This window comes from Lutra lutra, chromosome 6 (genome assembly GCF_902655055.1).
Source record: "Lutra lutra chromosome 6, mLutLut1.2, whole genome shotgun sequence".
NCBI classification, from domain to species: Eukaryota; Metazoa; Chordata; class Mammalia; order Carnivora; family Mustelidae; genus Lutra; species Lutra lutra.
In genome coordinates, this window is record NC_062283.1 from 119,910,083 (window position 1) to 119,924,624 (window position 14,542).

The 14,542-nt window shown below is 37.0% G+C and overlaps 1 protein-coding gene across 2 annotated transcripts in view; it reads right to left on the reverse strand.

Annotated features, from left to right (window-relative positions):
* Positions 1 to 9,380, reverse strand: part of MMS22L (MMS22 like, DNA repair protein) — a 131,039-nt gene extending 121,659 nt beyond the window's left edge. The window contains exons 1-7 of one of the 2 annotated variants that reach the window (XM_047733260.1): positions 9,051 to 9,380; positions 8,508 to 8,683; positions 7,311 to 7,436; positions 5,549 to 5,598; positions 3,834 to 3,921; positions 3,562 to 3,739; positions 616 to 706 (exon numbers count right to left, since the gene is read on the reverse strand). In XM_047733260.1, coding sequence (XP_047589216.1) covers positions 616 to 706; positions 3,562 to 3,739; positions 3,834 to 3,921; positions 5,549 to 5,598; positions 7,311 to 7,436; positions 8,508 to 8,668 — 694 coding nt within the window. In that variant the 5' untranslated portion in view covers positions 8,669 to 8,683; positions 9,051 to 9,380. Of the gene's footprint in view, positions 1 to 615; positions 707 to 3,561; positions 3,740 to 3,833; positions 3,938 to 5,548; positions 5,599 to 7,310; positions 7,437 to 8,507; positions 8,684 to 9,050 lie in introns of those variants that run through there. The other variant, XM_047733261.1, reaches the window with a different exon arrangement.
* Between the last annotated feature and the right edge of the window lie 5,162 nt (positions 9,381 to 14,542).

A 14,542-nucleotide genomic window follows, 5' to 3' on the forward strand; every position in this document is an offset into this window, starting at 1 on the left:
GGGAAACTCTGTACAGCAACTAAGCAGTATTTATGATATTAAACCTGAATATGCTCCTCCAATTCTAAGAATCTACTCTACAGAATAACTTGTACACGTATTCAAAGATGTATATATACACAAAAATGTTCCATGAAGCATTACTTGTAGTATCAAAAAAATGAAAAGAACTGAAATATTTAAAAAATAGGCCTGGTTAAATAAATTATGATGGAGTCATAACATACAGCCCTTAAATGAATGAAGTACGACTATATGTATGGTCATGAAGAGATCTCTAAAAAACTACTGAATAAAACACTACACAGAACACTACCATTTCTGGTTAATTAGAAACAAAGACAAAAATCCTACTCATGTGTGTGTATATATATATATGTATATACTTTTATACACACGTGCGTGCACACACACACACACTAAGAAGTATGGAAAGATAAATGGACCAAATCATTCTCTTAAAAAAAAGGAATAAGACCTTGACTTTCTACTTGGGTTACTATTTGGTATAAAATAAAAATTAAAAAACCCAGAAAGCAATGATGACCTGTAATTGTTTAAAAGCAATTAAGGGTTTAGATTTTAAAAAGACAAATCAGAAATCCATAAACTTACTCAATTTTTCACCAAGCATGTGAAGAATTTCTAGCACCATCCAATGGATATCTAAGTGGAGATGTAATAAATGCCATGATGGTGGAAAAAGCTGTGAATGACATTATCAACTGTGATTGAGAATTCATAGTATTTTAGTACTATGTATTCATAGTATTTTAGTAGGTATTTTACAGCATGCTATGACACTCCTCCATAAGCACAAGGATAAAGAACCAATTAACTTTATCCACTATTTAAAAGCTCAGGGAAAACCTTGGTCTTGTCCATTAGAGGAATCTTTCACTGGAGATCTTTGAAAGCATATTTTCATCTGATGATTTAGGACAGACCCACCTTGGAGCTGCTGAATAGACTTGTATAGTAAAGTCCCCTTTTTTTTTTTTTTTAAGATTTTATTTATTTGACAGAGATCACAAGTAGGCAGAGCAGCAGGCGGGGGGGGGGGGGGGCAGGGGGAGCAGGCTCCCTGCTGAGCAGACAGACGGATGTAGGGCTCGATCCCAGGACCATGAGACCATGACCTGAGCTGAAGGCAGAGGCTTAACCAACGGAGCCACCCAAGTGCCCCGTAAAGGCCCTTTCCAACCAACCTCTGATTTTACTACAGCTGCAAGGCAGTAAAAGAACTTTTTTAACCACTTATTTTCATAATCTTGTTTTAGACTTTAATTAGCAAATATGTTTTTAAATGTAGTGAGTACCCAGGAACTCCTATAAAATACTTTAACAGGAGAACTTTAGACTATCATTTAGACACTACTGAGATGCCAATTAAGAAATTGAAGTTAAAAGCAGTGAAGAAATTTATGTTCCAACTCATGTATTAAGATTCAAATCTAGGGGCGCCTGGGTGGCTCAGTGGGTTAAGCCGCTGCCTTCGGCTCAGGTCATGATCTCAGAGTCCTGGGATCGAGCCCCGCAACGGGCTCTCTGCTCGGCAGGGAGCCTGCTTCCTCCTCTCTCTCTGCCTGCCTCTCTGCCTGCTTGTGATCTCTCTGTCAAATAAATAAATAAAATCTTTAAAAAAAAAAAAAAGATTCAAATCTAATTCTGACTCAAAAGCCAATGCTCTTAATACTGTGCTGTGTAGTAGCGTTGTCAATAACCTTCCACTAGCCAACATTTAGTATCACCTCAAAAATAAATAAGAATGATATACACACTCTATTAAGAGAACAAGGAAGAATGAGAGACAGGGGACTTGTCTTACCAAATATGCAAGCAAAATAAAATGCTACACTAGAAAAAACAGTATTGGCTCAGAAATAGATAATAAACAACAAAAACTGGCAAGAGAGAAATAAACACGGTTATGTCCAGTCAGTGGGAATACATGGGCCATTCAATAAAAAACTGGTTATTATCCTATTCATTTGCAAGAAACTGAAGTTAGATTTCCCACCTCAGGGCATATTTTAAAAGAGATGAATTAGAAAGATAAACGTAAAAAACAAGTATATTTTTAACCGCACAGAGATGATAGACAAGAAAAATCTGACAAATATAACTATATACAAAACTTAAACCATCTCCATAGCAGGTCACCTTAATTGCTAAAAAAATTGATGAAAATATCTGTCATACATAATACCCAACAAATATCTCTAATAAAAAAATTTCCTTAAAAATAAGACAGATGCTTAACTGAAAATACCATCAATGTTTTTCATAAATAAGATAGGTAAAACGCAAGAAACATATTACGTCTTGAAAGATACTTTTTAAATTTTTTTCTGTTGTTTCAGAAAATAGGATTTCAGTGTATGATTTTTTTGTGTATATGCTTTAAAAATTCAGCCTTCTGATCTTCAAATAACCTCTTTTCGAGTTTGCTTAATTAAAAAACCTATGAAAAGCAAAACCTAGTTTGAGAACCTTTGTAGTCTTTATTTCCACTGCAGATAAATTATTAATTTTTATTTTAAGCATTTGATGAATATCCAGAAAATAAAACCAGTCTGATTTATAGAGACCAAAATGAAGGAAAAATATCCCTCTTCCATAATCTATCCACAAATATTTATTGCATTGATTAAAGGCAATTACCTATTTGCTTTCTATGGATTAGAGATATTAACCTGCAAATTCAGTTAGGACCCATTATTTTTAGTATTACATATATTGGTCCCTGATAAAAAGAGTGCATTTTTTTGTTGTTGTTAAACTTCAGAAAAATATATAAACATTTATTCATACCTTACACTTTGGCAAAGACACATGCCTAAAAACTGAATGTTATTCAAATTGGTGTAAGTCAAATTAGATGAAAGAAGTTGACAGTTCAGGGAATCCCATGGGGAATTATAATTTGCCATTCACATAAGCTCACATTTTCTTATGGAGCATTTGTTAACTATATCTATAAGCTGGGTCATGCTATCAGTACAAATTTTTAAAAAGCAAACTTCAGTAGGAATGATTTCACAGGTAGAAAAAAGGAGCATAGTCAAAACAATGTTAATCATACTCCAAAAAAGCTCTCAAAAGTAAGAATAGGCATAATGCTAGATTTTGAAAGTGTAACTTTTATAAGGTGATCCTGAATTTTACTGCAATAGATACTAGGATTTGCCCAAACCTTCATCAATGGGAAAAATGACACCAATTTTTTAAATAAAGGTTATTTTGCTTTGAAAACTGTGCATTATAAATTGGAATCAAGAAAAGCTATCACTACTTCAGCCTATTATAGTCTAGGTACTTTATTTAATTAATTTATCTAATTTTCCTAATAACTCTAGGAAGCACACCAATTATACACATGAGGAGACTGAGGTAAGAGGTACTGCTTGCCCAATGGCACATAATTAGAACAGGAGCCAGAATTTCAACTCAGTCTGGTTCCAGAGCTGCACTCTTGACTGGTTTCCCTCATTCTCGAGGGAATTCCTTGCACAAAGGGAGAAACCTGATGATTTAAAAATTAAATTAAATAATTCAAACCTTAATTTGGTTTTGATTTACAAATGCTCCTAGATTAATACTGGGAAGTTCAGATAGATGTCCAATATACAAGAGTAATCCATGAAGTTCATCAAGCAACATAGAAGGAAGTTGTGCCTCCAAAGTTTCATAGGGATGGACAGGAACAGGCCTATCAGCATTTTGTACTTTCAGATACCTAAAAAAAGACATATGCGATAAATAACCAGAGTCTGGATGAACACGCACTCAGAAGTTCACACAGTAATCAAAATACCCATTTGACATCTTACCTAAAGATGAAAACTTTAACATAATGAAGAAATGTCACGCACTGTTGTCTAATATTGTCTGCTTTGCAGTGTAGAGTGGATATCTTCCCTGAAGCCAAAACAGACTGTTATCAAAGTTTAAATAATCAGTGGGCAGTGACAAAAAAAATTTGTGAGCCATACAAGCAGAAATTCATTTGTGATTTCATCCCTTCCAAACTCATCACTCTATCACACATTCTGATCCAACCATACATAATTACCACTTCCTGCTCCCTGAACTTAGGTTTTAATACACCTAAATGATTTTGACTATACAGTTGTTTCTACACAGAACTCTCCTAATCCCCAAAACTTTCACCTACTTACTTTTTCCTTGTAGACCAAGATCTGGCATCACTGAGTCATGGGCACCTAAACAGATGAAGCCCCGGGCTCCCATAGCAGCTTATACACTCTGCAATTACTGCACTCTTCGTATACCAAGCTGTCCTATGCTTGTGTGTCTGTATGTCCTACCAACTACAAACTCCTCAGCAGATTCTCCCACTTCGATCCATTGTGACTTTACACAGTACCTGGCATGAAACAGGGCCGCAGGTGATAAATAATACTCAACATTTACTGAGCACATACTGAGAAAACAAAACAGCCCTTCCAGTCAATAGCTAACAACTAGGTCATGATGTTCTCCACTGAAATTAAGATTTTCATAAAATGTCAAAAGTAATCAGATGAGGCCACTCTGTGATTATGGTGAAACAAGACAAAAACAAAATCTCTCTGTGATCATGTGACCATGAAAAACTAACAAAATACAAAAACAAAATATTTTCCTCTTGCACCTAACATGACTATTACTTCTTTACTAATTAGAACCCTCCCTAGCCTATCTTTCTTGGTCCTACCTCCTAGACAAAAATTAACATATTCAGTTCATTACATTGTCCCTGCTTCTTAATAGCATCCAATCCAAAATAAAGTCCTAGTCCCCTTAAACTCTCTCCAAATCACCAGCACAAGTATAAACCCTATCACAAGCCCCTCCCTACTCTCTGAGGAGCCCCAACTGTTTCTCATGATGTGTATTTCCTTCTTGTGTCAATAAGCTACTCAACCTTTCATTGACCAAAGGTGTGTTCCAGGTGATCTTTAGTTGCTGGGCACCACTACTAACAGATATTAGCCTGAGCACTTAACACGCATTATATCATTTATCCTCACAAGAACTCAATGAGGTGGGAACCATTACCTGGTGTAAGACCAACAGTTAGCTAGGTTGAAACCCAGGCTGGCTACAGTGCCATGATTCTAATTACTACACTGTAGCACAGTTGCCAGAAAGGAGAAGTAGCAAGCCCGCACTAAAGCACTGCCTTCAATTCCCTTTCCTACCTTAACTATACCAATCCCACCCTCAATGAAAAACCCATTAAATGTTAAAAACAAACCAAAGAAGACCAGGACAGCATGAGGCCCCACTCCCCACCCCTTAAAGCAAGTTGCTAATTCACTTTAGAAATGTTTAGCCCTAAATCAATTTTATCACAGACTTAGAAAAATACTACAAATCACAGCTACAAAAAATTTAAATGTCACATTTTTTCTGAACACAAAACACTATCCTGAGCTTCTAACCTAATGCTTCTTCCTCCACGTTATTATATCCTAACTATGCATCAAAAATAGATGTGCAATTCAATTCTTTTTTGCCATTAAAAACACTTAAAACTTACCAAAATCACAGTTAGCCTGTAATAAGGTTTCCAAGTTGTATAGTTGCTGCCTAATATAAAAAACGTAAGGTGAGAGTTAATTTTGGAAAAGTTTAAAGCATGTAATAATTATAGGGATGTTTCCAAATGTATTACACAGCTTTAGTATGTGCAGAGCCTCTCATTTGTGAATGATGTTTAAAATACTTTGTGGATATTTATTACAGGGTCAACTTAAGATAGTGAAGACTGAGGAAAGATAAAGCATGCTTTTGTTTGCCCTTCCAAAATATCTATTAAAAGCTGCATATATGTACATATAATTATAATTATAGATTTTGCTATCAATGAGATTGTTTATGTACACTCAAAAAGTTTAAGATACTTACATAAAAATCCTACGTTAACAGTTACATAACAAAATGTTAAATTGTATCAGAATATTATACTATAGGAATTCAGAAAAAAAACAGATTTAGACTAGAGTTATCAAGGAAAGCTATATTTATGATGTGCCCCTCTTAATACTTGAAAGTAATCTCTTGTCTTTCTTCCTAATTGCCTTTCAACTTCACCTATGTCCTGAATAAAGACTCAACTCACTCTGTTATGTTCAGGTTTACAAAGAATCACTCAGTCAACCTGTTCTCCCAGTAAAACATATAACAAGGCTCAGATACACTGTCTCTTCACAAGGCCTCAAGGGATGAGGGTGGGAGGAAGAATTGCTCCACATTTCCATTTAAATGTACTACATACATATTCTTAATGTATTTTTAAATAATAATTTGCTTTCAACAACTGATTCCAGTTCAAAATCATGTAAAATCTAAAGACGGACTGTGTTTTAAATGATAAGGAATTATTTTGTTAAATGATAACGAATGTTAATTGTGATAATGAGATACTGTTTGTTTTTTTAAAAGTTCATATTTTTAAGAAATGCTTACTGAAATACTTAAGGATGAGAGTAACATGATGCCTGGAATCTGCTATAAATACTTAAACTAAAAAAAAGAGGGAAAGGGACAGATGAAGAAAATGTGTTAAACCTTATTTATTGCTACTGAGGGAGAGCATGTGAAGGTTCATTATAGAACTCTCTCTACATTTGCGTAAGTTTGGAAAATTTCACTAAAATTTTTTAATGTCCAAACTGATCATATTAATTACTCACATTAATCTACAGTCTGAAAGATGTATTTGTAAAGTCTGAGTTCATTCTCTAGACATCAGTGAAAGACTATGACAATTCAGCAACAAAAGTAGTATTTTAGTTTTCTTCCAAAATTATAATATGGTTCAAAGCCTTAAATATTTGTCTTCAGTACATGATGTTAACAATAAAATGTGTAAAGAAAAATGAAGACTGGGGCGCCTGGGTGGCTCAGTGGGTTAAAGCCTCTGCTTTCGGCTCAGGTCATGATCCCAGGGTCCTGGGATCGAGCCCCGCATCAGGCTCTCTGCTCAGCAGGAGGCCTGCTTCTCTTCCTCTCTCTCTCTGTCTGCCTCTCTGCCTACTTGTGATCTCTGTCTGTCAAATAAATAAATAAAATCTTTAAAAAAAAAAAATGAAGACTCACTTAAAAACAACTCATTAAAATCACTGCTCCATCAAACATTACTATGTGATTGTTGTTACTGATAAGATAATCAAGGGAGCAACATGAACAACTCCACCCATGCTTTTGTGATACTGGTATTAGAAACCACCTGGCAAACCAACTTACACAACTGAATAACATCTATGCTCAAAGGCGGTTAAAAACAAAACAAAACATACCTGAATAAATGAAAGAGTACTCTAGATGAATTCACTAACGCTGTTTCAGTAACCCACTGAATGCCAAATATTTCCACTGTATCTTCTTCAAAATTAGTTGGTAAAGGGTCAAGATTCAAAATTAATCTGAAATGAAAGCTCTGATTTAATCTCATAAAAAGTATGCTAAATCCCAACTATAGCATATCTTTTTTGTCATTATATAAATCCGTATGGCATGTGACATGTCAACAATGATATCATAAAATTATGATATACCTTGGTACCTTACATATTCAGGAATTACTACATTTAGATTGTATAAAAAATTCAGCCACATATAGTGATAAAAAAGCATAACTAAAGAAAAAAATGTAACTTAGGGGAAAACCTCAAAAAGTAAGTCTAGGGAACATATTTTTTTTTTTTTTGCCTATGGTCTTCAGTTGAAGAATTTCATCCTTTGAGGGGACATTTAATTTTTAAAACAGCTAAAAGTTACTCTGAGCCATGTCTGGAGCATAATCAAACTGAATAACCTCTTTTACGGTCTCAAACAAGGTACAACTATAAAATCAACAAAAATAGCTTCCTTTCTGACTGAAATTGCCTCAGCAGGTATTCCCAAAATATTTCAACAACTGCAGTTTTACAGCGATTTGGGTACATCTGCCCAAGGTAAGAATTTTAAAGAGTAACATTCCTGTGAACTTACACAATCTGGTGAATTTATTCAAAAAGTTAAACAAAATTAAGACTGACTTCTGTGTATAGATACACAGAATCAAAGGAACTGGGGCAACAAAACAATGTCTATGTCTAACTTAAGAATTACTGAGAAGCTCCTGATTATTATTTCATGTTTTAGAAGGATATACCATTTCGAAGAGCCCAGTTAGTTCAGAATTCACTTTAAGTAAAAGGGGAAATTAGTAGCCAGCTTCCTACCCCAAAACTAAAGTAGCTGTGAGATAAGAAAACATCCGGTTTCAAGAAGTTCTCTTCAATATCCAAAAATCTTTCAGGTATGCTCTAACCAGGGAAACGATAACAGAACTGATAGCCTGCACCTATGTTACAAACAGCCTAAGCCGATTTGCAAAAACATGGCTTGAACATCGAAGTTTAGTTGACTGAAATCATAACTGAATAAATTCCTAACAAATTGATGGAAAATTTGATAAGGGAAAAACACAGTCTCAGATATTTTTAACCTACCGCTTAAGGGCTCCGCTGGAAAGGTAGGACTCTCCAGAAAAATGATTTCCTCCTCTGTTGTCAAAACCACAAGAAAAGCAAGGGGGTTTGCACCATTCTGTCCCCAGCTCCAGTTCCAAGCTGTCGGTCAGGAACATCGGCGCAGCAGAACAGTTATCCATTATTTACTTTCTGTCCTGAAATGTTTGGAACTCATAATTATCATTCAAGACTCCAAAGATACTGTGATTAGATTCCAAAAGGTGGGGCAGGCAAAGACATTGGCGGTGATCTCAGAAAGTTCTCAAAAGGTCCCTCCAGCACAAAGAAGCCCGAGGACCCAGTTTCTCAAAAACTCTCCCCACATCGACACCCCGATATCCAGGCTGTCAGAACTGAGAATGCACCCCCGACTGGCTGTGGCAGGAACTTCACATCTGCCACCTAGGTCGGATTCTGCAGCCGGGACAGCGTGAAAAGGAAAGAAATGTTTGCAGGACAGATCCAGCTTCAGCTCCCGACCCCTCCTCGACCTGCGCCGCCAGCTGCGTCACCGAAACGTACCGAGCCAGTTTCCCAGCCGTGCGGTGGGAAAGTTCCCTTGCGCACTCCGGATGGGGATCAGGGACCGCCCGGCGCCAATCTTCACTTCTCCCAGACCGGAGGCAAGTTCCGCCAGGTCTCCACTCGGCGGCGACCAGCCCGGGCCGGGCACAGGGCGAAGGAAGCCGGAGTCCTGCGCACTCGGACGCCCCTCGATTGAAGCACAGCGTACCTGCTCACACTTTCGGGCCCCGAGATCCGCCCCCAGCTGCCGGGTCTACAACCCCGACGCTGGTGAGGTCTAAATCAGAAACAGGCGAAATTCCCGCCACCGCGCGCCCGCTCTCAGGAAGGGCGGGGCCACGGCGCAGCCCGCCCCTGGAGATCCGCTCGCATGGTCTCGGCGGGAACCGCCGGCGCTCCGCGGGTTCTCGCGAGAGTCAGCCTCCCGAGGACTGGGTCTTGCGACCCGCTTCTCCCCACGCCCAGTCTCCCTGTGTGTGTAGCTTTAATTGGTGAGTTCGGCTGGAAGGCGGGCCCTCACGGGGAAAGGAAACGGGAGGCTGAGGTGAGCAAGGCGTAGGGATAGCTGGGTGTTCTTCGCTCCGGATCCAGAAAAAGACTTTTGCTCAAGTGAGGTCGAAGTGGGTATCTCGTTCACACCCAGAGCCGCGGCATCCCCTCCTGTTGCCCCGCTAGTGCCAGCAACTCTTTTGTTAAGATCAAGGATGCCTGTTGTTCGTGGTTTGTGGACAAGGCATGTACAAAAATGAGGTTAACCCAGCGTGTAGAAGCACTGAGTAAGTCAGGTGGTCCTTGCTTTTGGCATAAAACTGTCGCTCCCCTTATTTGCAGTACATCTGGCCAGGTTTCAAGCGGTTAAGCCTGGTCGCTCTTGTGAGGTATAACCAATGTGCAGCATTGTTATCTTTTAAAAATATTCTTTAAAACCTATGCAGAAGACTTAACAGTGTAAATCAGAGACACACATTTAAGTGTATCACTAACTTAAAATTCAAGAAAAACATGATAATTGCGCCTTCAGATCTATAATTTTGAGTATTCACCATTGCCCATTCCTCCAGAATAGTTTGTGCTAGGTTTAACTCCTGTACGGAGAACCTGTCTTAACTCCTCTGTTCAAACCAGAGACTGCACATGTTCTAAGAAATGGGATGAGGAAGGGGGAAAAACAATATGATCTCTATTCTGACTTTAACCTGGGGCTACTGTGAAGGGTCCTATGCCCATTAAGTTCACAGGATGTGCCCTGAGACTTTATGTCTTGGCGACCTGGAGATTTTAGGGTCCGGGTGGAGTTCTAGCATGACACCTTTCATCTGTAACAATCCATAAGAAACAGTGTCTTGGTAAGAGAATATTGGGCCCCAGCACTGTTTAGGAGAATTGGTTCAATAGACATTATTATTTCTTCCTCTAATCAAAACATTCAGATAGACCCCTTTTTCCTTTTTCAAGTGCCTGATAAGTGATCAGCTTGGTTGAACCAGTAAGTAGAATGTGAAGAACCAAGTAAGTTCCCTGTAAATAATGTAAGCTAGTACTCTAATGCATTTCAGTAACAATCCCCAGCAAGTAAACAGACACCGTGCTGAAGAGAGGTAATTAAAGATGCTTAATGAAAGGGCATTTATAAAGATATGGACAGGGTTTCTGGAAAACAAAAAGTAATCATGAGGCATCCAGAACTAATCAGAGAGTCATTATCATCCTTAGGTCTAAGAGTTTTGGGGGAAGAGGGATTACCAGAGCCTTGTTCAGGCAGGAGCCACCTACCTGAGAGTCACCTATCTTACCTTCATAAAGGAACATAGTTCCTGCCAACCTGTAATCCAGCAGAGAGGAGCTGGAAGGATTAAGTACGCAGGCCATTTTCCCTCTGTACTGCACTGTCCAGTTGGTGGTTTTCATAGGCTAAAACCAACCTAAAGATAGAGGGCAAGGATGTAACCTATAAAGTTCAGGCTCCCAGGATGGAGTCCACAGAAAGGGGTAAATTTTATCAAGAAGACATAACAATACTAAATGTATAACAGAACTTTAATATATATATAAAGGGATATATTATATATATATTTTTATATATATTACTTTATTAATATATGTATAAAGGGATAATATATAAACTTTTATATATATGTATATATATATGTATATATACATATATATATATAAAGGGACAAATTTATTATAGGAGAAAACCCCAAATCAATAATTAGTTACAGAGTTCAACACTGCTCTCTCTGTAATTGGTAGAACCAATAAAGAGAGAATTAGTATAGACTTGAACGGTACTATCAACCAACTTGACTTAATTGATATATTTATAGGTGACTCACCCTGATAATACACTCTTTACAAGTACATATGGAACATTGACTAAGGTAGACCACATTCTTTGCCAGAAATCAAATTTCTTCAACGTTAAAAGGATTGAAATCATACGAAGTATACTGTCTGATCACAATGAAATTAAACTGGAAACTGGTAACAGACACCTGAAAGAAAGCTCTAAATATTTGGAAATTAAGTACAACTTCTAATTAACCCGTGGATCAAAGAAAAAGTCACTAGGAAAATGAGAAAATATTTTGAATTAAATGAAAATGAAAGCACATTATAATTTATAATTTTAACTGTTTACATTAAAGAAAAGAGAGAGTTCAATTCAATGATTTAAATTTCTTATAGAAGAAACTAGAAAAAATCCAGCAAAATAAAGCCAAATTGTAAAATGGAGGAAATAATAAAGGGGAGAAATAAATGGGATGAAACAAAAGAATAGAGGAAATAAGTGCAATCAAAAAGTGGTTCTGTGAAGCACACCTGTGTGGCTCATTTGCCTGGATGTCGAATCTTGATCTCAGATACTTCAGATCATGGTCATGAACTTAGAGTCATGAATTCAGGCCCAAGGTTGGGTTCCAGGCTGGACATGGAGCCTACTTAAAAAAAAAAAAAAAAAAAAGTTGGTTTCTTGAAAAGACCAGTATAATTGATACACTCTCTAGCCAGACTGACCAAGGGAAAAAAAAAAGAGAAAACACGAATTACCAATATCAGAAATTAAAAATATGTCATCACTATAGACTCTACATATATTATAAGGATATTAAGAACATTTTTGTGCCAAGAAACAGATGAAATGGACAAAGTCTTTGAAAGACACCAACTGCCAAAACTCAAAAAAGAAGATAAAACTTAAATGGCTCTATATCCATCATAGTAATTTCAATCTTCAGTTAAAAAATTCCTCTCTCTCTTTTCTCTCTCTCTCTCTTTCTCACACACCATATACACACATTTTTCTTAGAAGGAAAATTCCAGGACCAGAGGGCTGTACTGTTGAATTCTCCTAAACATTTAAGGAAGGAATAATATCAATTCTCTACTAACTCTTCCAGAAAAAAGAAGATGATGAAATACTTCAAAACTCATATCATATGAGCAGCATTACTCAGATACCAAACTTGACAAAGAAGATTATAATCCAGTACCATTCACTTGGAGACAGAAATTTTACCAAATAAAATCCAGCAATATATGAAAAGGATGACATACACTAGGAAAATCAGGTTCATCTTGGGAATGCAGGTTTTGTCCAAATTTCTAAACACAATTGGAGTAGTTCATTATATCAACAGATTGTAAAAAGAAAAACCACATCACCTCAATCTGCAGAAAAAAATCACTTGAAAAATTCAATATTCATTCATGATAAAAACTTGTCAAACTAGGAATAAAAGAAAATTTTCCTTAACCTGGTAAATGGCAACTATGGCAGACCTACTATTGAAATCATGAAAATGAATGCTTTCTGCAGAACACTGAGAACAAGGCTATGATGTTTACTTTCTCTACTTCTATTCAGCATTGTACTTGAAGTAACTAACCAATCCAATAAGGTATGAGAATGAAAGAGATGGGAAAGGAGGAGGCAAAACTGCTATCATTCTTAGATGACATAATCATTTATGTAGAAAATCCTTAAAAATCTAAAAAAATAGCTACTAGAACTCAATGTATTCAGCAGGGTGGAAGCATTCGACATCAATATATAAAAAACAATTTGTGGGGCACCTGGGTGGCTCAGTGGGTTAAGCCACTGCCTTCGGCTCAGGTCATGATCTCAGGGTCCTGGGATCGAGCCCCGCAACGGGCTCTCTGCTCGGCAGGGAGCCTGCTTCCTCCTCTCTCTCTGCCGGCCTCTCTGCCTGCTTGTGATCTCTCTCTGTCAAATAAATAAATAAAATCTTTAAAAAAAAAAAAACAATTTGTGTTTTTCTGGATAATTAATGAATACTTAGAAATTATAATTTAAAAAGCAATACCATTTTAATAGCATCAAGAGTTCTTAGGTACAAATCTAAAAATATAAATAAGATTTTATATGCTGAATATTATAAAATATTGCTAAGAAAAATTTGAGAATACCCAGTTAAATAAAAAGATACAGCATAGAGTGTCTGGGTGGCTCAGTCGGTTAAGGGACTGCCTTTGGTTCAGGTCATGATCCCGGGGTCCTGGGATTTAGCCTGAGCCTGAGCCCTGAATTGGGCTTCCCTGCCCAGTGGGAAGTCTGTGTCTCCCTCTGCTCCCTACTGACACTCGTGCTTTCTCTTCCTCTCAAATAAACAAATCCTTTTTTTTTTTTAAGATACAGCATGATAATGAATTAGAAGACTCAATATTATTAAGGTTTCTTCCAAAATTTATCTATAAATTCAATGGCATGCCAATCAAAACTCCAATGGTCCTTTCTTTTGTAGAAACTCACAAATACTTTCAGAAACTGATATAAAAATGCAAAGGATCTAGAATAACCAAAACAACTTTGGATAAGAACAATATTGGAAGATTCACAGTACATGACTTATTATAAATAAAGACTTATTATAAAGCTGCAATAATCAAAACAGTATGGTATTGGGGTAAGGATTGACATAGTCAATGGAACAGAATAGAGAGTTTATTCCTGGCCTATCTATTCTGTTAGAGTTGGCACTGACCCCCAGTACAGTTGAAAATCCACATGTAACTTTTTATTCCCCCCAAACTTAATTACTAGTAGCTGGAAGCCTTACCAATAACATAAGCAGTCAGTTAACTCATGTTTAGTATATGTATTATATACTGTATTAAAATAAGCTAGAGAAAATGTTAAGAAATCCATAAGAGAAAACACATTTACTGTACTGTCAAAACAAAACAAAACAAAACCTGCATGTAAGTAGACCAACACAGTTCAAACCCATTTGCTCAAGGGTCAACTATATATCAAATGGTATTAAGTGGAATAAGAGAAAGCAAATTAAGCATTGAATTTTGCAATATATGTGTCCTTACTGATGCTGATAAAAACCATTTCAGTTAAGTAGTGGGGGAAAATGTCAGATATAGAGTGGGTTGGCTAGAAAGTGAGAGGTGAGTCAGCAGATATAGAAACTTTACCCAGGAATTTAATTTAAAATAAAGCAGAGGGGTGCCTGGGT